At 37.2% G+C, this 23,400-nt stretch overlaps 4 protein-coding genes and 1 long non-coding RNA gene across 6 annotated transcripts; 4 read left to right on the forward strand and 1 right to left on the reverse strand.

The window, feature by feature from the left end:
• Window positions 1–762: 762 nt before the first annotated feature.
• On the forward strand, window positions 763–4,917 carry LOC110377042 (collagenase). The gene is made up of 8 exons (XM_064040276.1): window positions 763–876; window positions 1,666–1,714; window positions 2,016–2,172; window positions 2,616–2,782; window positions 3,004–3,111; window positions 3,466–3,614; window positions 4,205–4,313; window positions 4,730–4,917. The coding sequence occupies exons 1-8, from the start codon at window positions 826–828 to the stop codon at window positions 4,843–4,845; spliced, it is 906 nt and encodes a 301-aa protein (XP_063896346.1). The 5' UTR covers window positions 763–825; the 3' UTR covers window positions 4,846–4,917.
• Window positions 4,918–6,186: 1,269 nt separating this feature from the next.
• On the forward strand, window positions 6,187–10,281 carry LOC110377051 (collagenase). Its single transcript, XM_064040275.1, has 8 exons — window positions 6,187–6,314; window positions 6,849–6,897; window positions 7,704–7,869; window positions 8,273–8,439; window positions 8,657–8,764; window positions 9,003–9,151; window positions 9,490–9,598; window positions 9,963–10,281. The coding sequence occupies exons 1-8, from the start codon at window positions 6,264–6,266 to the stop codon at window positions 10,232–10,234; spliced, it is 1,071 nt and encodes a 356-aa protein (XP_063896345.1). The 5' UTR covers window positions 6,187–6,263; the 3' UTR covers window positions 10,235–10,281.
• Window positions 10,282–10,728: 447 nt separating this feature from the next.
• LOC110377034 (collagenase) lies at window positions 10,729–16,816 on the forward strand. Of its 2 annotated transcripts, none has more exons than XM_064040612.1 (7): window positions 10,729–10,840; window positions 11,888–11,936; window positions 12,355–12,523; window positions 13,252–13,418; window positions 15,377–15,484; window positions 15,816–16,073; window positions 16,361–16,816. In XM_064040612.1, exons 1-7 carry the CDS (start codon window positions 10,790–10,792, stop codon window positions 16,636–16,638), a joined length of 1,080 nt encoding a protein of 359 aa, XP_063896682.1. In that variant the 5' UTR covers window positions 10,729–10,789; the 3' UTR covers window positions 16,639–16,816. The 2 variants fall into 2 exon arrangements, with proteins under 2 accessions (XP_063896682.1, XP_063896683.1); XM_064040613.1 differs by having other exon boundaries at window positions 12,370–12,523.
• LOC110377033 (hsp70-binding protein 1) lies at window positions 16,455–20,548 on the reverse strand. Its single transcript, XM_021335716.3, has 6 exons — window positions 20,170–20,548; window positions 20,001–20,078; window positions 19,709–19,901; window positions 18,633–18,851; window positions 18,192–18,347; window positions 16,455–17,814 (listed from the first exon to the last, which is right to left on the reverse strand). Exons 1-6 carry the CDS (start codon window positions 20,326–20,328, stop codon window positions 17,525–17,527), a joined length of 1,095 nt encoding a protein of 364 aa, XP_021191391.3. The 5' UTR covers window positions 20,329–20,548; the 3' UTR covers window positions 16,455–17,524.
• An 88-nt stretch (window positions 20,549–20,636) lies between these two features.
• On the forward strand, window positions 20,637–23,369 carry LOC110377049 (uncharacterized). The gene is made up of 2 exons (XR_002429578.3): window positions 20,637–21,588; window positions 22,337–23,369. It is a non-coding gene; the product is annotated as an uncharacterized LOC110377049 (long non-coding RNA).
• The last annotated feature ends 31 nt before the right edge of the window (window positions 23,370–23,400 follow it).

Genomic DNA, 23,400 nt, shown 5'->3' on the forward strand with positions numbered 1-23,400 from the left:
CACGACCTTCTTTGAGGCAACACCTGATTCTCACCAGTTACGCACCACTTAAAGATTAATGACTAAAGTATAAAGTTAATTATCCATAACATTCACGGCTGACTAGTCTGCAGATATCTTGTCACACTTCGTTGATAATCCTTGACAAAACAAACCTATCTGTTCCATTCTTCCTGTTGACGCTCGTATGTACCTAAAATCCAATTCCAGTTTTATTAAATCCTATGTACCTCTATTTGACGAACTTGAGAAAATATGTATATCCTTACCAGTGGAACCACCTACTGATTGAGCCCTATTCTTCTTCTTCTTCTTAGCGTTTATCCCGTCTTCTGACGGGGTCCGCTTTCCGTATCTTTTTATTCCACTTCGCTCTATCCTGGACATCTTCCTCTTCGAGTTCGCAGATTTCCATGTCTTTCTTTACGATACTCAACCACCGCAGTTTTGGCCTGCCTCTACGCCTTTGACCGAGATTGAGTGTCGCATTGCCGATGTCTGATTGAGCCCTATGTCAAGATAAAACTAGGGCTCTTCTAACAACAATATTACAATTCAGCAGAGCCGGACCTAGCTTTAATGTCTGAGGACCAGAAATTTTCTGTTTCGCCTTACACCGAAAAATAGGTTATAGACGAAATTTTGAGATTCTAACAGCAGATAAGCCACTCAAATTATCGTCAAAAACAATATGAAATTAAGCGTGAAGCTAAAAATATTTTAATTAATCAGTTCCCGATAATATTTATCTTCTAAGCCGGTGTCGAGGGGGCAAGGCGTACATAAATAGCAAGGAAGACCAGTACTGCTGGTTGTGTTCTCAAGATGCTTCGGCTGTACTTCTTTGGATTACTTCTCGCAGTCGGATTCGTTCAGGTAAATATATGTATCAGGTACCTATAGAGACAGAAAGAATTATCAATGTGATATCTATAAGATCGTTTCTATCTTGGATAATATCTATAAGAACCTGTATGTCATTTTACATTGACGTAGGTCAAGAATTTCATCTCTCTCAATATGCTTCGTCGTAGATCATTGCGTTTCTTTTTGATAACAAAAAATTTCAAAATTTTTTATCCCTGAAATCAATGTGGTCCAAAATGAAATAATTTATTAGGTAGCAACTATCGGTTTACAAAAAAAAATTATACATTTGCGTAGTTTCTCTACATATGGATAAAGTGACCGGTCATCCTAATATCACACCTGGTCCCCTTAAACATTGATTATTTTCAAAACCGCAATGGCAGCTGGTAGCAACTATGTAGCAATAGCATAGCTCTCTATACGTACGTAGTTCGAGGGATAATATGTATATGGAAGCTCGATATTGTGCAAAAGAAGTTTTAACGGAACAACTTAGCTTCGATTTAATACCAAAGACTGCTATCAACCTAACTGCACCCTGAATATTACCAAATGACTGCATTGCCCGCAATAGGATTGTTACACACCTGTTACCTACGCCTGTAACGACAACTGCAGATGCATATCTGAGTTGCTATCTAATCAAGAACATGCGATGCATTCATCATAATCAAAACGATTATCGGCAAGGTAACGACACTACAGTTATGTAATTCAAGATTTAGGCCAACTTTATAAAATCCCTAAAACAATGACTAATTACATAATAATGCGTGAAAATTTTTATTTTTTCAGGCTAGTCCTGTCGACTCCGAGCTTGCTTATATCGAAGATATTCGCAGTGGTAAGATCTCCTTTCAATCACAAACTTATTTCATTACCATCCTTTTTGGTTGTCGTTTAATCAAAACTCTCTTATTAAAACTTTACAACTGCAACAAGCTGGTAGAAGACCAGCAATTTCACAAACTTTCCTCGGCTAAAAAGGAATAAAAAATAGCCTGTAATCTTTCTTGATAAAGGGGCTATCTAACACGAAATATAAGAATGTTTCAAATGGAACCAGTTCCTGAGATAAGTTCCTTCAAATCAACTCAGCATTATAACATTAGTACATACTTACGACCATACATAATTCTGTTCAGCTTCCCCAAGGATCGTGGGCGGCTGGGAGGCAAAAGATGGCCAGTTCCCGTACACCGTGAGCATCCGTATGGTAGGACCTACTGGAGGTGTTGGCGCCTGCACTGGATCCATCCTCACCAACCAGTGGATCCTTACTGCTGCTCATTGCCTTGCCAGGTATGTTCAGCTCCATCTGCCAGAACAGAAAAACAATTAAAGATTAAGTTTACTCCACCAGAGCAACTAAAATCTGGTAAACAGCTAATGTATAACAACTCTAAGGCGCATTATTTTGGTTATTTACATTTATATTTGGTTATTATGAACATGAATGCTGTGTGAACAATACGCATCGATAAATCGATTATGTAGAAGTAAACAACGTGACGTCTTTCTATCTAATCTAACCTCTATTTTTATACTTTTAACCACTAACAAATTGACTTTGATATCGATTTCACTCTATATCGTTACGATCAGAATCGATGTCACTCCTCACCGATCTCCTCGAAATACACATAGAAAGTTGCTACCTCATCGCTTCCAGCTACCATTAGCTGCCACCTGTTGCTTGCTACCCTCGTGGTTTTGAAGATAATCAGCATTGCTATCATTTCCAGACGTTTCACCTACGTAGTCCGTCTGGGTCAGACCAATATCACTAAACCCGGTTATATGGTGGAGGCCACAGAGCGCTACATCCACGAGGGTTACAACCAGGAGAGCACTGGAGTGCAGACTGAGGACATCGGCCTGCTGAAGCTGGACCATTATATTCCTTATGGAGGTTGGTATTACCTATTAAGTAATAAGGTACATGGTGAAGGTGACGAAGCTGTATTCTCTATTACGCTCATATTCCTCCGTATTCTTTGCTCCCTAGTCGCCAGAACTAAGAAAAAAGCTTTTGGGAACTTAAAGTTGAATTGAGTTTAGGTTATCTAGAAACCATTATGGTATCAAGAATTATATTTGAATAGGTTCCTTATAAACTATTTTTATTTACAGATTCTATCCAGCCCATCAGGATACAGAGCAGCCAGCGTAAGAACGTGGAGTACGGAGATGTTCAGCTGACGCTCAGTGGCTACGGACGTACTGATGATTGGTGGGCCGGTACGTTAATATACTTCAATTATTTTATTTTATCAATTAGGTATATGCAATACTAACGAAAAGATAAGAATACCTAAGCGTTGTACGATTTGAGCAAGATGTAGGACGAATCAAGGAAGATTTTAAGAAGTTAGTTAAATACCTTAAAAATTCACTCGGAAATGTAACAAAACTGTCACAATAAAAATGCTAATAAGTTTACGAAGTCTTCCAATGATTTACGAATTAACCATGGAACAAAAAGATTGAAATAACGCTTAAAACATTCATTCTTTCACAATGGCAGGTTTCGAAAGTGTTCACCACCTCAAACAAAACTGAACATTTACTAACCTTTTATCCTCACTGTTCCAGGTGGTATAGTGCCAGACATCCTGTACTGGACGTACCAGCGAGGCATGACGCAGCAGGAGTGCCGGACCTGGTACCCCAACAGCCAGGTCATCAACGTGCAGACCATCTGCTCGCAGTACTATGATGACCCCAGCCAGAACCCTTGCACGGTAAGGTCCCGATGAGAAGCAGTCATCTGGAGCTCCATTCAGCTAATTTAACTTGAACGACGAACTACGATTGATATCCAACTGAAATCCAATCACGACTCATTTACGATAGAAGCGTATGTGGCATTCCGCTATATTTTTTTTTTAATAATCGTTTCTATCCTTGTCGGGGGTTTTAATAATTAATGAATCCCGTTGTCTGCTAATTATTTACAATTGCAATATGATTATAGAGCAGACTGCCCTATAGATCAAATAGCAGTCCAATATCAAACCAGTGAAATGTTATTAAAATACGATCGGTCTTATATTAGCAGCAGAATGCCCGATAAGGTTAAAACTGCTATTGAGATTGTTATCCAATTGTCATCAGGCCCCTGATGAATTTAAAAAGAAAATTTCACAACAAAAAGCAATGACAAGACTTACCGAGACATTTCTCGATCCAAACTACGCTTATTATAATTGAGGAAAAATATAAGTACTCTTCACCATTTCGGATTTAAGCAAATTAATCATGATAAAAAAATCATCACACACTGATTTTTAAGCTGAAACTGAAATTTAACCCCATTGTCCTCACATTCCAGGGTGACAGCGGTGGTCCTCTCACCATGGTGGATATGGATGGCAAGGTGACACAGGTCGGCATCATGAGCTTCGGCTCACAGCGAGGTTGTAACACGCCCAACCCACAAGGTAAGAAAGTACCTACTACTTGGTACCCACAAAACATAAAAATAAATAACACTATAAATAGCATGACCACTATAAGAAAATCATGTCTAGATTCTCAAATGTAACGTAATATAGCTATACAAGATTTACTTATGGCAAAAATGTTGTTGCACGTCGTTGAATTAAATAATGGAATATTTAGTTATACGCATCTTAAGCTCTTTTATAAATTTTTTTAGCACATAATTATACAATAAGTATTTCCCTACATCTCAAGTTTGTAAAATTGATGGGAAAACCTATTCACGGTCTTTCCCGGGCCTCATCAAGCAATGTAACATTTAGGACAGAATAAAAAAAAACCCAATTTTGCATGTTGGTAGGTACTTATGGTATGCTAACGACGGTATCTCATAAAACAATTCTATTGTTTCCAGGTTTCGTCCGCCCGGACTACTACCAGGATTGGATAGAGAAGCAGACTGGCATCAGCTTCGACTGGGATGTTGAAGAGTTGGAGAGTGCGAAAAACAATGTGTTAGCATTAGAATAGCTTAAATACATATTAACATTGTAAATACGACAAAAAAGTTTTATATGACAGTTTAGTAAAAGTAAACCAGTATTCAGCAGTTTTATTTGAATCCTTGTAAATCACCATCATTTAAGCCTATTGCAGTGTATTGATGAACGTAGGCCTCCTATCTCGATGTTGGGCTGCCTACATCCATCTACTGCCCGCCACCTTCATCATATTGGCTTCGGTCCAGCGTGCAGCAGGACGTACGTAGATACTACATATTACTTACGGAGTGTCCTTTTATAACAAATTGTGCGATTCTTATTCACACTAAAATTGCTGAAATGAAATGAGGGCCGGTGGAATCTTACTAGATTATTTACTTTAACTTTGATTAAATCCTCGTGTGTATGAATCAGTGATGACATATTAATCAATCAAATTATGACTAATCCTGTCCTGAATTCAGTCTATCTATCTAATAACGTTGTTTTTTTACATGTCCTTTAGAAAATTTTAATTATTTTCTTCACTCATTGATTCTTTTCATGAAACTTCCATAGTTTACTTAGCATACCCATACTAACGAGAATATTTTTGTTTGTTTGTGGTATAGTGTACCCTAAAATCTCTGAAGCCACTGAATCGATTTGAAAAATCCTTTCACTGTTGGGAAGCTACACGCTATTTTACCCAGGTACGGGCAGAATTTTCTCCAAAAACAGCCAGTATATATTATAATGGAATAATACTTTTTTAAAGGGAAAAATAAAACAAAGATGAGTCAACAGGTTACTTAGGTAAGTACATACTTAGTACCTTGGGAAAACACAGCTTTATCTTAGGCTGTTGTGTCGGGTAAACCGAGGTGGTATTACCCCCGATATTATCTGTTCGTCAATAATAATTCAATTGATGAGACTAACCTAACTAGCATTGATGACATGTGGCCACCATGTTGCTCGAATATTTTGGGATAAGTCCTGAATTATTAACCAAGGAGAATTCAATTATTTCTTTATTGTATTTTTAATTATTCTGAGTGATAAATCTTTGGAAAAATTGTCTTTACTATTAGTAGAATGGTTTACTGCAAAAATTCCTGAGAGTTTTTTAAGTTCAGTAATATGTTAACATCGTATATTGGCTTTAATTAGTCCAGATAAAGGTTTAGATTTCTTCCTACCATATAGAAAAACCCTTTAGCTATTTCTAGTATGTGATAATCATGGGTGTTTCTTAAACGAAACAGTAAATTTTTCATGAAGTTTGGTAACCCCACCAATGCTGAAATACCCAACTGTACGGACTTACCTATATTTTTAATTAAATTCGTTTATCGTAATCCGAGATAAAGATAGAATACTTGTTATCAAATAATACGAGTTTTCGTTACAGATATAATGTAATTAATCAGGGTGGTTGTGACCACTCTTTGGGTGTCTCGCAAAATGGTGACTGCTTATGTGTTGACTCTTTTCTTCGTGGTCGGATATGCCCAGGTAAGGACAGTGGAAAAATGTGTTCAAAAGTGAATTTGAAAGAAAGTTATCTTAGAGTGTGAATTGTGAGGGTCTTAAAAAAAAGTCGTGAGGTCAAGAGAGTCGGGAGGTTAAGTCCCATAGTAGATTTTTGTTAGAATTAAGACCCTAATAAGTAATACACATCGTTTTTGTAAATCCTATCGGGTTTGCTTCTTACGGAACATAGGCAAGCAAGTTAGTACATTCTGACCATATAGAGGTGCAATTTTCTAATAGTTTACTATATTATGTACCTATTCTCGGCTAAGCTGCATATTTGCAGCGCTTAGACCTAAACTTAAATAAAACTACTGCCGAATATGTAAATGCGTCGTAATCATGAAGTAGTCCCACGGTGGGCGCCAATAAGCACCTTTACAAATTCATTATGTTGAAAATGCGTACTTAACAAAAACAGAATGCCATTTTCAGTGACGCAATGGAATTAACTATGTAAATAGTAATTATATTATGCAATAAATCTTCTTAACTTGAATTTATCTTATGTTTCAGGGCCAGATAGTTACTGGAGAGCCGGCAATTATCGAGGACATAAGAGATGGTAAGGAGCTCTAAATCATTCACATTAACACTCGTTCTTTTGTTATTTTCTACAAATGTGTACCTTAAACAGTTAATCGATTTTCTCAAAAGTTACAGGCAATGTATGCCTATTGCTATCATTGATTTTTAACCTTCAACAATAGAAAAATCTCCTGATAACTAATTAAGGAACATCCTACACTTTCGGCATTTCCCCAGATATCAATAATTCTTGCATTAAATAGTAAGAGGTGATTGATATGACGTAGGTACATTATTACTACATTCTCACTAATATTAGTGTGTTTCCTTACTTCTTAATTCGGCAATAGTTGAACCAGTCTTGATTAATCCTACAAATCAGAATAAGTAGTTTCCTCAGAAATCTGGTACAAAATGGCATAAGCTAATTTTACTTTCCATATACACACCTTATTTAAAGACCAAACTGTGACAAATGACTATCAATTATAACGCTTTCTGCAACCGAATTCCCAAAAATCGGATGTTTGTTGCTCGATGTATTGTTACTGTTACAGCCCTTTTTATCGTCCCACTGCTGGGCACAGGACTCCTCTCACAAGGAGAAGGATTGAGCATTAATCACCACGCTTGCTCAATGCGGGTTGGTGATTTCAGACTATACCTCTATAGTCCAGGTTTCCTCAAGATGTTTTCCTTCACCTTTTTATCAGCCATTGGTGTCCAAGATATACTTAGAAAGTACATACAAACTTAGAAAAGTTGCATTGGTACTTGCCTGACCTGGAATCGAACCCACACCCACTTGTTGCTCGATGTACCTATTTTTTCTCCCCCTCACAGCTCAGTCATTAGCAGCAAGGATCGTGGCAGGTCTGCCGGCTGTGGAAGGCCAGATCCCGTACCAGTGCAGCGTCCGCATGGTGAACGGTACCGGCAGCGTGTTCTCTTGTGGCTGCTCCCTCATCGACAATAAATGGGTCCTCACTGCAGCACATTGTTTGGCCAAGTAAGTGTTTCTTTAAGAACTTATGACCTGTAAAAAAGCGTTGGCTCAAGTGTTTTATATATTTCATGAAGATATAGCAATCTTTTGTGAAAGCTGTCGAACACATTTGCGACTAGTTAAATGTTCCTGAAAAATCACAAGCTACTACAATAAGTTTTTATTTAACTTAATTAAAGCATCACACTGCAAACTTTTAGTCGGCCGTTAATATGTCTGGGCTCATAAATCAATATGACAATTAATGGTATTTAGCCGTTACCAGAATAATTTTTCCTTACATTTTTTTATCATTTTTCCTTTAATATCTGAAAATCATTTATTAAAAGTTTTACATAGCCTGCCTTCAAAACACCTTATCTCAATGGAATTCCTGGTGTTCACAAACTTATGTTATTCTTCACAGCCGCTTCTCGTTCGTGGTCCGTTTCGGCGTGATCAACGTGACCCGTCCGGAGATCATGGTGGAGTCCTCTCACAAGTACATCCACCCGGAGTACGACGAGGTCAGGGCTGGAGTGCAGACTGCTGACCTGGCGCTGCTGGGACTTGACCACTACATACCTTACTCTGGTTAGTTGCAAAAAGAAAAAGACAAAGACACTAATTTTCAATTAAGTTTCTACTCAATTTACTGCTGTAAATAGAAAAAAAACTGCTGTTAAGAAAGGAAAGCTTACTTAATAAGTAAAAGACCATCTCTACAGTTTTTTATGTTTAAGAAAGTGTGGCCTGTCTTCACATATGCAACAAAAGTAGAATCCGATTATAATTTTCTGTTTTTCCTTAGCCAATGTGCAGCCATCCCGTCTGATGAGCCGTAAACAGAAGAACGTCAACTTCCACGGAGTCCCCATGGTGGTCAGCGGTTTTGGACGCACCGACGATCTCTGGAACGGTCAGTTTCTTTAGAACGTCTTATTTGTATCATATTGTGTAGTACTTCCTAATTTAAAGACGGCGATCAACTATCGGGGTTTTCTAATTGCTTTGCAGACAGGTATGGGTTTCTTTTAATGGAGAAAATAACCCGTAGTGACTATCAAAGATCTAAAAATTACAGTCAGAATTCCATATATAATGCCTTTAACGCTCTACTCCTGCGGGCGAACTAATGTTTTTCAACATTTTTCCAGGTGGTGCTGCCTCGGAAATCCTCCTGTGGGCTCCTCAGAGGGGCGTATCCAACGAGCAGTGTCGTTTGTGGTATCCTTTCAGCACGGTCATCCAGGAGCAAACTATCTGCTCTGGTTACTTCGACAACCCCTCACAGTCTTCTTGCCAGGTAAAGAATTATTCAGTTATCAGTTCACCCCATGTATGTTTGCCTTTAAGAATCAAAAAGCTCTAAGATAAAGACTCATTTGTTATATAATTGTGTTTTGTATAGAAAACCAGTGTAGCTCTACTTTGTACATACTTTAATGTAATGTAAAACAATATGTACCTACCTATGTTAGTTCCTTATTATAAACAAGTTCCATAACAATATTTTTATAAATACATCCCTCAAAACCGTTCAGCCCTTGAGAGACTTTTTTATTTTACTTTTAAACATTCGAGCTTACAATTTCCCGAGGAAAAACTGCTTAACTAATTTAACAAACTTGTCTTGGTAATCAGGGAGACAGCGGTGGCCCTCTGACTATCATTGACGCGGACGGCAAGCGCACTCAAGTCGGCATCGTCAGCTTTGGATCTAATGCTGGATGCAACACACCCATCCCCTCTGGTGAGTACATTAAGTTTATGTATATTCCTTAAGACTTCTTCTTCCTCCTGCCCTGTTCCCAATTTTATTTGGGGTCGGCGCAATATATCGTCCTCTCCCATTTTCTCCTGTCACTCGTCATACTTATTCTTATATTCTTTATATTATATTTATAGTCTTTCGTTATATTCCTTAAGACTAATGGGAGTTATAACAATAAAGGTATTCATGCCGATTGTCGGCCACGGCAGCTGTAGACTCTAAGGAGTTCAGCTAGCTGCGCAGAACGTATAGTGAACAAGCATTGGCGAAGACAGTTGCACGCGTTATATTCCCTCGCAAAAAGTGGTGAGAAATTCAACTCATAATCTTACATCTTTCTCAGGTTACGTGCGCCCCGGCCACTACCACGACTGGTTCACCGAGGTGACCGGCATCAACTTCGACTGGGACAGCGATGCCATCATCCCTGGCAGCAGCGAGAGCTCCTCTGAGGAGAGCAGCGAGCCTTCCTCTGAGGAATCTTCATCCGAGGAGGACTCTGCCAATCCCCCCGCCTCCGAGGAGGATTCCAACCCATCTTCCGAGGAGGTCGTCGACAGCCCCCCCTCTGAAGAGGAAGAGGCTCCCGAACAAGTTCGCGTTGTAGAGTATTGATTGATTGATTAAGTGAAAGGAACAAATAAAAGTCATTTTGTGACAAAAACTTAGATTGCTTTCATTTCGTATTCAGTCTATTCATATTTCGCCAAGATGTGATGTATCTACCCAGACAATTTATTCTAGCTGCACACGACAAATGCAAAGACGCGCACACTACCACAATGTCAAGATTATATCAATGATTTCATGTAGTTCATCAGTTTTCTTGTATAAGTATATTTTATTAATTTAATTTATTATACCTACTATTTTTCAATCAAAAGTACCATCCTAGATATGTCACAATCTCTGGGAATCCTAGATAAGTCATCATAAATCACAATCTTCGGAGATTCCCAATTCCCACACAAAGTTTGGTGACCCTACTCAGACGAAATCCGTTTTCAGTAACATCTACAGAAATTAATCAGTTTAACACGTATTAATTATTTATATCGTAAGTCTTAATGATTACAATATGATAATCACTTAATTCTAATGTAAGATAGGGATAAGTTAATTTAATAATTGGTACATTACAAGTCGTCACTCGCCAAAGGAACGTCCAAGATGGCGGCCGCGTATTTTTTGGGACTTTTATTCGTTTTGGGATATGTGCAGGTGAGACCTCATTTAACTCAATTATTGAAGGGAATTTTATTAGGAATTCCTGATCCCAGATTGTAGTTCTTCAGAATCTCAAAATCTGAAATAATCACGCCCTTGTTGGTACCTATAGTGATCGTAAGCGCCATTGATGTGAGCAGGGTCTCTGTTCGATTCCCGGGTCGCGATGTAATTGCTTATGTAGTAAAAAAAAAAACAATAAACAGGCAAGAGTCTGGAAGTTAGTAGTGTTACATCCCTGTAGCTGAGAAGCTCTGTCTGTATTATTGTAATAATATTTACGTTTATTTAACGACAGCTTTGACCGTTCGTTTTAAATTGTTGCTTGCAATCGTCGGAATCATCTCTGACCCTAAATCTTGCGAGGTGATTAAATCTACAGCAGCAAATGATTCTTCACTTTAGTCACGTGAAATTAGATCATTTTTAAAACTGCAGTGCATCTATCGAGGATTTACCAACGATAAAAGATAATCTTGTTTAGTTCAATAATCCGCATTTCCGTTCATCATGTACCTACCTAGGCATTGTAGTTGAAATCATATCAATTAGTCCATCTTATCTAAATGCAGGTTTTTCGAACTTATTTATAGCTTCACTTTATCGTAGAAGCTGTTGTGCAACGGTTGAAATAGTATAATTAGACCCTTACAAAATAACTTCATTACATAATCAAAATTAACTTGCTAAATATGTATATGTCAGATTTATTGTTTTTTTTTTTTTTAATTCCCCTCTCTGCTCCTCTTTGCTGAAGTTTCGGCTATGAAGGCCCCGATAGGTATTGCCTGAAAATTTAACAATGGCTTACTAATTCGTTCTTACCTAATGTGTAAGAAAATCAAAATCATGTGATAGAAAAATAAAAGGTGCTAATCTAATTACCTAAATACCTAGTCAAGCGTTGTAATTACACTGATTTAACAAGATAAGGCTATCTATTGATTACAAATTAATTAACGTAAAGACAAAATGCCTACTCATTCTCTACCTGCCTACAGTTGTTGCAAAACAAACTTATATAACATTGTGTAATTTCAGGGAGGGCTACTGAATGCCGACCCTGCCATCATTGAGGACTTGAGAGATGGTAAGTATTTCATAAAAATAAAGAGTAAATAGCACCGACGTACATTACCTAAGTAGTATTGTATTTCACTGAAAGAACTGACTAGGTACTTGAAAAAAATAGATTTGGAGATGTGAACAAAAAAACAGAGAAATGAAAACTACGACTTTGTAGCATGAAAACGACTGCGCCTTAGTCAGGCGTAGCACACGGTCACAAAATCCCGCCCCAAAATAAGCCAAAAGGCGGAAAATTTTGCGTCCCTAATTCCCTTTAGGTATACCTACAGTTTTCACAGATAATATCTCCAAGTGTTATTTCGAAAAAAATATCTGGATGATCTGGAATTAATTTCTACGCAGCTATTACTCGCGCACCATTCCGTGACGACAAAAAGTTCGAGGAGTGGGAACTATACATATGTATTTCCTTTCCCCAGCTGAGATCTCATCAGGCTCCAGGATCGTGGCCGGCTGGCCAGCAGTGGAGGGCCAGATCCCGTACCAGGGCAGTCTCCGCATGGTGAGCGCCATCGGAGGAGTCAGCTCTTGCGGGTGCTCCCTCATCCACAACAAATGGGTGCTGACTGCTGCTCACTGCCTTGCTAAGTAAATATTACATACTTTCTGCTGTATCAATGCTCTTGGCCTAATTTTTGGGATTTACAGAAGAAAGATAGGAGAATAATAAGATTGGAATTTTGCAGAGTAATGCAAAGTAGGAAAATAGAATAGTAGTTAATGTCGTCATAGAACTTGGCATGAGTCAACAAAATTCAAACCGTTTCTATGTGTAAACATAAGTTCTATACCATCTGTATGATAATCCAGCATTTGTTTGTGATCTAAAATCTGTTAAACCGCGTTTATGTTATTTACAAACAATCCGGACTTAATATTATGTAAAACTACAAAATTAATTAATGTTGTGAAAAAACGTAATGAAAAAAATAATCCTTATACATAGGGAAAATTTTCCCATTATCACGATAACTAAAGGAAAATAGGCTTATCTTTGGGAATTACCCACTTTCCTACAGCATTAAAAATAATTAGTGAAGTCATAATCAAGCTTAACGCAGTTAACGCGATAAGAATTATTTTGGAATCTTAAATCCTAAGATATACCTATTTAGGTATAATTAGCAACATCCGTTGATTATTGAAACTCAAAAATAAAGTTTCTTGTAGGTTTTTGCCCGCCAGTACCTTCATGCAAGGATTGCTATCGAACTACTACGATTACTATAGACATAAACCCATTAGCACCACCTTCAAACTACTACACTCTTCTAGATAATACATAACCCTTACAAAAACCTATTTTTCTTCTACAGCCGTATCACCTTCGTAGTCCGCTTCGGTCTGACCAACCTGACCCGCCCCGAGATCCTCGTGGAGTCTGCCAACAAGTACATCCACCCTGACTACGATGAGATCAGGGCTGGAGTGCAGACTGCTGACCTTGCTCTCGTCGGGCTTGACCACCACATCGAATACTCCGGTAAGTGGAAAGAACTGCATTCTACTGAAAAAAAAGGGGCAATATGGCGAAAAAAGTTAAGAGACGGTTGACTACGATGTCAACTGATGACTGATTTCGCTTCTTATTTAAATAAAATATGCAGCTGTTTTAAATGAAGGAGCCTAATATCTACCATGAAATATTTGGCCTTCTCTAAAACTGGAAATACGATGCACAACTATTGTCAACATGTCATTAAATGAAAATTTTTCACATTAAAGAAAAGGAAAAAATAATAGTTTAACAAAACTAAAAAACACGCTTTTTATAGAAAAACGAACTAAAAAATAGGAAATAAATTTTAATGAATTTAAATTAAGAAAACAGTGTTAAAAATTTCAATGAATATAAATTAATAATAGTGTGAATACAAAAAATATTTAAAAAAAGCGTGGGGTGCATGGTGTCAATAGTTATAAATATTTTATTGACAGATATGAGTACAGTGATTTTCATTTCGATAATATCTAAAAAGCACCCCACGCTTTTTTTAAATATTTTTTTTTTTGTATTCACACTATCATTAATTTATATTCATTGAAATTTTTAACACTGTTTTCTTAATTTAAATTCATTAAAATTTATTTCCTATTTTTTAGTTCGTTTTTCTATAAAAAGCGTGTTTTTTAGTTTTTTTAAACTATTATTTATTTTCTACTTTTTAGTTTGTTTTCAAACTATTATTTGTTTTGTAGAATTAAAATTCTCTTTAGTATACAAAAATTTGTCAATATTAGAGAAAACGGCTAAAGATAATTATTGGAAATAAAAAATAACATCGAGTCCTGCCTTATCGACTGTAGAGAAAAATTCTAGAAAATTTTAATTAATTTTCTTACCTTATCGACTATAGATGAAAATTATATAAATTAACAAAGATCATATTTTGCAAATTGAAAAGCCTAGAAGTCGGTGTCTAATGGATGTTACTAAGTTAATTTTGCCACCGACTTCTAGGCCGATGCACCTAAAATTAGTTTTTTTTTTGCATTTTAGTGTTGGAACTCGGTTTAATTTTTTTGTAAAAAGGTTATTTATTTAAAGCTTTTCAGTGATACGAATAGTTGTCACTATCCATACAAGTGGGAAGTTCTCATCAATACAAAGAATATAAGTCCAAACGAGGTATTTTACATATTCAGTTGTCGAGTTCTCTTGACTTTCTCTGGTCTCCATCATCAGGTCAGCTCCAAACCTTCACTGTTGCATAGGTCTTGTCAATACGAATAATTTAAGCCCAAACACGAGGTAGTTTACATATTCAGTTGTCGAGTTCCCTCGATTTTCTCTGGTTTCCATCATCAGATCGGCTCCAAACCTTCACTGTTGCAAAGGTCTTGTCAATACAAATAATTTAAGCCCAAACACGAGGTAGTTTACATATTCAGTTGTCGAGTTCCCTCGACCCCCTCTGGTCTCTATCATCAGGTCAGCTCCAAATCTTCACAGTTGAATAGTGCTTTTAGGCGTACACCTGAGTGTCAAGTTTTTACCCTATGTATGCCTACCAGTTTTGAAGGTTGCCCTCGATTTCTCAGGGTTTCCATCATCAGATCCTGACCTGATGACTATGGGACCAACTGGCAGCTATTCCGAGTCGAACAAAAAAAGAATCACGTAAATCGGTCTATAAACCTCGGAGTAATCGATGTGTATGTGTAACCTCCTCCTTTTTGGGAAGTCGGTTAAAATGGAATAATTTTATCAAATTAGTGTATTGTCATCGGACCTCAATAAATCTACAAAGTTTGAACGAAATCTGGCCGTTTAAAGTGGGTCAAAATCGCGCCCAAAGAAGTCGGTTACAAACAAACATACAAACATACAGGTGAAGCTAATAAAAAGCGTGTAAAAATGTAGAAGACCTCATTATGTTGTTGGTGAACTCGGGTCTTAGTCGCTACTAATGAAATAATGAATATGTTTTCCTTTCTCAGCCAACGTGCAGCCATCCCGTTTGATGAGCAGCGCCCAGAAGAACATCAACTACGAGGGAATCCAGATGATTGTCAGCGGCTTCGGACGTACCGACGATCTGTGGAATGGTCAGTATAATTCTTACACAAAATCTCCCTGATAGATGGGGTCAGGAATCTGGTGACTAGGTAATACTCCTACTATGAAATCTGTTAAATAAAACATTGAGCTAGGTATTGTTATGACATCACACAAATATAATTAAAGGCGAAAGTTTGTATGAACCTACAAAAGTACGGATGTTTTTACTATTTCTCGTAAAAGTATAGGGTGTCTAGGTAGAATCCGGGTGCGGAAAGTAGTTATCTCGAGATGCGGGTGAATTCATGGACGTCAACAAGTTAATAAATAACATCAAAAGCGAATCACTTATCAGTCTTAAAACCGTTATCTCTCCAGGTGGTGCTGCCTCTGAGATCCTCCTGTGGGTGTACCAGCGCGGTGTCTCCAACGAAGAGTGCTTGAGATGGTACCCTACAAGCCAGGTCATCAAGGAAGAGACCATCTGCGCTGGCTACTGGGACAACCCCTCTCAGTCTTCTTGCCAGGGTGACAGCGGTGGCCCTCTGACCATCATTGACGCTGACGGCGAACGCACTCAAGTCGGTATCGTGAGCTTCGGATCCACTGCTGGATGCAACAGCCCATTCCCCTCAGGTAAGCTCCCCCTAGCCTTCATAACTTCCCTGTGCTAGCTTTGTAACATGACTGTTACCCAGTGACTGATGACTGTTATTTTACCAGTTACATCAGTCACATAAGTAAATAACATTTTACTGTAGTATCTACGCTAGGTTCTCCGGCTATAATAATTCGCTTGCTTGGTTAGTCTTGTTACTCTTGTACCAATTTATCATACCTACATGTCTATCTGTTTTGGTGTAGGTACCTTGCCTACCACTCCCTAAGTTTTGAAGTTACAATGTTCTAATCTTGTTTCTCAGGTTACGTGCGCCCCGGCCACTACCACGACTGGTTCACGGAGGTGACCGGCATCAACTTCGACTGGGACAGCGATGCCATCATCCCTGGCAGCTCCGAGAGCTCTTCCTCTGAGAGCAGCGAGCCTTCCTCCGAGAGCAGCTCCTCTTCCGAGGAAGACGGTGCTAACCCATCATCTTCTGAGGAGGACGGTTCTAACCCATCTTCCGAGGAGGACGCTGGCAGCCCTCCCTCTGAAGAGGAAGAGGCTCCCGAAAAAGTCCGCGTTGTCGAGTACTAAATAAGTTGAAGTTGTGGAAATAAAAAAAGCAAAATTATTTATGACGTTCCATGTTTGAAATATGAAAAAAAAATACCAATGCTACATAACAATTCTAGCGGGAAAAAGTATCAAAATATCTATGTGCTACCATCTTTGTAATTTTTCATAAATAAAACCAACTTTTACAACTTAAAAACTTTATTATTTACATAGTTAAGTTGCTGTTATTATTCTGGTTAATATAAAGCTGTAGCTTTTGTGTGCGATAGCTAAAAATACATTAAATAGGTAGGTACTCATGATGTTGCATATACTATGCAATCTTCATATTTCTTTAAAAAGTGGTCATTGAATGTAGATTGGAATATGTGCTTATATTTCGAACGAATTCGAAATAAATGATCAGGTACATACTTATAAATGCTAGTAGGCAGTTCATGTTCAAATTATTTCAATACAGAGGCTTATTTGTCCAACACACTGTACATTGAAACTTTCAGAGAAAAAATAATAAACTGACAATCACATTCGAGATTGAGAACACAGATACCAATTATTCAAATTCCACTAAAATAAGCTATTTCAATATAAAACCCTGCTGCTTCACAAACAAATTTGAAGCGTTAACATTTACAACTAAGTTATTCATTTACACCTGCAAAACAATATTTACAAGTAAACCAAGTTTTGTCTGCATACTAAATTAATTATTTCACAAATAGTTGCTGGGAAAGAAAATAATGCCTATGCAAACTTTTAAATAATTCTCAATTGGAAAACAAATGCATAAATTGCATCATATGGTAAACCAAGTTTCCATATCAATCAGGCACATTTTGGTGCTTCTTATGAAAATAATAATTTAGTACAAAAACAACACAATTAAACTACACAGTAGTCAAAACTATCTTATAGCCTGGTTATTCACAGTACTACCAAATACATGCAGTAATACATCTTGACAATACTCTTTTTCTTCAGTGAACCGATCATCACTCAACTCCGGTCTGCTTAGATGGTTTTCCAAAATGTTCTTAAGGTTACTCCGAGGCTCCCTACATTGCTTTAGAACGGTGGCATCATTGCTTGTTACTAGGACTTGTAGTATGCTCAGTAAGTGCTCCGTACTTTCATCCCGATTTTCTTGGATCTTGGCAATTATTATCATCACTATATTTTGTTTGATGAATTGTTCTGAAAATGAAATAGAACTAAATTAAGTAAAATTTCCAAAACGTTTATCGAATATTATTTCGGGGGATTGAATATGCTTGCTAAGGATGATAACTTCATGAAGCGTAACATCACCAGAGCAAAGTTAATCAAGATTGGTTTTCCAAAAAACTGAATAGGAAAGACAAGTACGTTTTGAGCTGTGAGGTGATGCGTGCTTTCACTTGAAGATTTTGTGCAAACTTCACATAAACCATCTGCTAAATGCTCCAAACAAAGCCTAAACATTTGGTTTGGATAGGTGAGACCTTTCTTGCTTGAGTATAAACTTACAACGAAAAGTGGCATTAATTATTAAATATACTTATAGAAGAGAAGATATAAAAAAATGCTCTTACTTTTCGCTTCAGGGTAATGCTGGCAAAAATATCTGATGAGGAAGGCAGCCTTAGTCTTAGCAGCGGGTTCGGGAGCACTGAGTACTGCCACCAGGGTGCTGCAGCCGCCCTGAGCTATCAGCTCGCGACAGGCGGGCTCGAACTCGCGAGTTGAACCTGAGAAATTAAATATTCAGTTAATGAATTTGAAATATGGGCATCTATGTTATTATTATAGAGAGGTAAAGTTTTGTTGAGGTTTATATACTTCTGACTGTATGTATTCAACCAATTTTGGGAGATTTTTTAACAATTACTTAAAAAGATAAAGTATTTGGATTGAATAATAAAAGAGGTCATAATAGATTTAAAACAGGCAATAGCTCATTATTGATAACTGATAACTTAACTACCTATAAGCAAAAACTATACTACAGCACTATTTACTAAGGCAGTACTCACATGATATAGCATAAAGACACTTAGTGAGCGTATGCCCCTGTTCCGTCTGCACCAGATTCAGCAACACATGTAGCAGACCGCACTCCAACGCCCGGGTCTGACAATACGGGTTGTTCTGACAGAGTGTGCCCAACACAGCGCTAGCCCGTTCTCTGATCTCTGCATTCTTACTGCTGTAGCATATTGGGAACATGGCGAAGCCTCCCATCTTGTGGAAATCTGAAATTTTATTTAATAAATTATTATTCATTCATGGTGCGGCAGAGAGTGATAGCATAGTGTGATGTTATATCAGATAACCATCATTCTCCGAGCCTTTTTTGCCAACTATGTTGGGGTCGGCTTCCAGTCTAACCAGATTCAGCTGAGTACCAGTGCTTTACAAGAATAGACTGCCTATCCGACCTCCTCAACCCAGTTACCCGGGCAACCCAAGACCCCTTGGTCAGACTCGTGTCAGACTTACTGTCTTCTGACTACCCGTAACGACTGCCAAGGTTATATCAGATATAATATTAACTAGAAACCAGATGTGACCACCACTTTTCAACAGAGAGTATTTTGAACTTCATACTCTCTGTTGAAAAGTGTTACTAACATGGAACATGGTACCTATTTAATTCTCACAGCTTTACGGTCTTCTAAAAGAAGCAGTAAAATTTTAAATTACACTAAGACCATTATGTTTTGGAACCTAGGCAGTGTGAACATCAACTAGTGTCATAAAAATTACATAATGCCTTCCTGATAATATGTACTTAGATGTTTATTAACACCCCTGTTCACATAGAAGGTAGTCGTTTGTAATTCTTAAAAAAAATAAGTCAAAAGATCATTAACATCTCTCAAGGCTCAAGGCTGTCATTAAAAGCATTAAACACATTAAAGGCTGTCATTGAACATCCTTGGCAGTTGTTGCGGGTAGTCAGAAGCCAGTAAGTCTGACGCCAGTCTAACCAAGGGTATCAGGTTGCCCAGGTCACTTCTTGTAAAGCACTGGTTCTCAGCTGAATCCGACCCCTACATAGTTGGGAAAGGCTCGGGAGATGATAAAAAGATATAGAATGAATTCTTACCATTAGCCACATCAATATTATCAACATGATCCAGTAAGACAGTGAAAGAATTCTTCACTTCATCAGGCAGCTGATCCTCCATCTTAATGTCATTCATCTTGACGGAGTTTGTGAGGACTTTGATGGCATTATCAAGTACCTCTGTCACGTTCACTGTCAAACTTCTCAATGCTTCCTCTAGGAATTGACGCCTCTGTAATGCATGATATAATATTTTCAGATATTGAACACTTAAATCTTATATTAATGTACTTTATGTACAATATTATAATTCATATAATTGACTACCAACCTCTTCATCCATTCGTAGATCTGCATTTCCTGGGGCATCTTGAGCCTGTGTTGCTTCCATAGCATACTTCAAAAGACCCTGAAAAAGACATTAACAGTCGTAGAGTGCATTAGGTACGTGAGTAAAAATCAAACATGTGTTACTTGTAATTTAGTCATTAATATATTACCTGTAAACTTCTGGGTGCTCTAGGTTGCATAGATACATGTGAAGCCTCATGGCTGACGACAGCTGAATTAGACTGCAGTGGAGCACTTGGTACAGGAAGCAACTGGCCAGCCCTACCAGAATTATGACTCGTTCGGGACGGTGAATTACTTGATTCCATTTCTTATCAGAGTAGTTTTTCTTTCAGTACGAATAAAACTTCACATAAACAGACAATAATCCGCTCAATGTGTGTTACGCTACTAACGATGTAAACACAAATCACTATGCTTTTATTCCGCGCAATGAATCACCGAGCAAACTTCTAGAAAAAATAAGTAAAATCGAGAACTTGAGCGAAGATAACCACAAATCCGAAACCTCATTGACAGCTGAAATGTCAACCTGACATGACAGTTATGATTTGTGACATTGACGATCAGTTGTCAAATGTAATTTCGCGAATAGAGCAAGGTCTTTTAGCTAAAACCTTTTATTTTTATTTTACGTTGTGGAGCGAAAGTTAAGACTTGGTGTAGATGACGCTTTAATCGACTGTCCCAAGTTTTTTCAAACTGTCGACTTCCTTATTTTCATTTTTTTTTGTCGTTTTCAACTTCACTTTGTTGACGTGGTGTTCAACGGTCATTAATGCATAAATATCGTTGTTGACGTCGCGTCAACGCTGCGTTGGATAACGGCTTTAAAAGATCAAACCAGTCCACGTTTTAAAAAGCCTATTTCTGGTGACAAGCTACTGACTAGAACTTACTTACTTTTTATGGTATCCTGGGAGACCCTCCATCCTAGTTAAATTGATTCCCAAAGGGAATGAATGGGTGACTGTGGTAAAAGCAGGCATGAGTTGACGCCCCAGTTGTTTCATTGCGATCACGTATTATAATATAATAAACCTTCAGGATAATCATTGACAGTCATATGTAATTTTATAATTAACATGACATTCATAATTAACATGACATAAGGATATTCGAGAGGAACTTCCTTCAAGGGTTGATAGATTTTTAGCCTTTTCGATGTCACTACAAATATGTAGGTATTTGTTAGCAGCATAACAGATTTTACTGCCCCACTCTCTGCACAAGTTATTGTCGAATGTCAATACACTCTGAAAGTCACAACAACTTCAATAAAACGCCGGGATTATATGCTGCCTAGGTTGATAAATATCACTTCAGATAACTTATCACAAAGATAATGCTTAGCGAAGTAACATGTTTTCACAATAACATCCCACGCAGCGGGAGATCCAACGAACCACCATATTATTAGTTCAGAAATTAACAATTTAAATTACTTATTATTTTTGTGAAAATTTATAACCTGTGCTGTGTACGTATTTAATTACGTTAATCAAGATTACAGTTTTGAATTACCTACATTATAAATTAAAGTTGAATCAAATAATTTTAATACGCAGGTGAGTACCTAATCACATGATGTTTTTCAGTCACATAAACATATTTTCGTCCTATGTATTAATTAGGGATTTGTCAATTAAGGTAACTTCATTCACATTAATTTTATACTAGTCAATCAAAAGCGAAAGCTTTTTAAATAACTGCGTGGTTTTCGTATGATAGAATTATGAGGAACCTATAACTTTACGATGTTATACATTTGCTTGTCTCGAATATTTTGTTGCACCAACAGATCAAAGTCATAATGTACCGTAACATTAAGATATAAAAATATCATTATCTTTTAAAATTAACCCTGCCTAGCTAGCCTATCGGCCTGGCCCTAAGGCTAATCAAGAAAGACTGCGATACCTTTCATTAAAATTAGGTCTGGGTTTTCAATATGTATGTACAAAAATTGCCGGTTTTTTGTTTTGATAACACAATAATTTATTCAAATAGATAATGTATTTAACTTTTGTTTGCTCTTCACCAGAATAATCTAGCATTCTCCGCACAAGGACTTGTCTTATCAGATAAAATTATTATTTATTGTATCTTATGCAAATCGATAACACAAGTAAATACAGTTTCAGTTACGTTATTCAATAATATAGAATATTATTTCTAAGCTGTAACATTTTTACCTTTACATTATTAGAAAACCACTGCTATTGTTCTATAAACCTGTTAGGTTCTTCAATTTGTCTTCATTTACAATGTAGGTGTATTTTTTCTTTACTAACTAGTTCATCAATCGATTTCCAGCGATGGCGCCTCGGCAGGACATCGTAGCCCAGCCACAGCCGATCAGAATAGAGCAGGGGAGGCAGCCCCCACCGCCCCCGGCTCCCGGGCGCCTCCAGCGACCCCCGCACGACAACCCCACCGTCTATATAAACAGGCCCACGAATATACCTCGCAACAATGTCAACACCAGTGAAATCGCTCGCACGTAGGAAAATATACTCAATGACAACAAAATTGTATTTTCAGGCTAGACGGGACATTCACGAACTTTTTTTCTATTTTCATTAAGAATTTTCATGGCTAAAAGGCTCTTATCTCACTTGAATTAAAAGTAAACTTTCATTGCGTTCCTAAATAATTTTATTGAAAGGAAAATAAATTGTTTCTGGTTCGTCGACCGTCGTTAACGTTTTGATAGAGAATCTACCGTTTTAACGCAATGTTAATAAATTATTTTTTTTGTTCACTGCATGCACTGTTTCTAGTTTTCTAGGTTGTCTTCTATAAAGTAAGGACTTTGTTTCTACTGACGCGATTTAAGTGCATTGGACATTATTCTATTTCGCAATTTGTTCTTTTAGAACAAAATGATTCACGAACTCTGTAAAAAAAATTCAAAAAGCTATACCTATGTTGTTCCTTCTTAAATTACTAGTAGATAATTTCTAGTTACACTTCTCAGAGTCAGCATTTTAGAAAATTAAATCTTATTAAAAAACAAACAATTGCAAAAAAGCTTCTTTCTGGATATTTTTTTGTCTAAACCACTCTCGGCCCGTTTGGTAAAATTATTTGTAACTCTCAATTTTCAAAAATTCTAACCGATAAATAGATACTTAGTGTTAATTTTACCAATATGTAATCGTGATCGGTGATCGTAACCACTAATTTGAAAGTAGGTAATATAATATTGTATTTAAATACATATTTACCTTATATCAATAATGTAGTTTTTAATTAGTTTAAGATAAATAAGACCTAGTTACTGTATATAATTAGAAATAGGTATCTAAAATAATAATATCTGAATAAATTATGGTTGTAATTTAAATTGGACTTTTTAATGCGTAGGTTATTTCTTT

This window comes from Helicoverpa armigera, chromosome 22, assembly GCF_030705265.1.
Source record: "Helicoverpa armigera isolate CAAS_96S chromosome 22, ASM3070526v1, whole genome shotgun sequence".
Lineage (NCBI taxonomy): Eukaryota > Metazoa > Arthropoda > Insecta > Lepidoptera > Noctuidae > Helicoverpa > Helicoverpa armigera.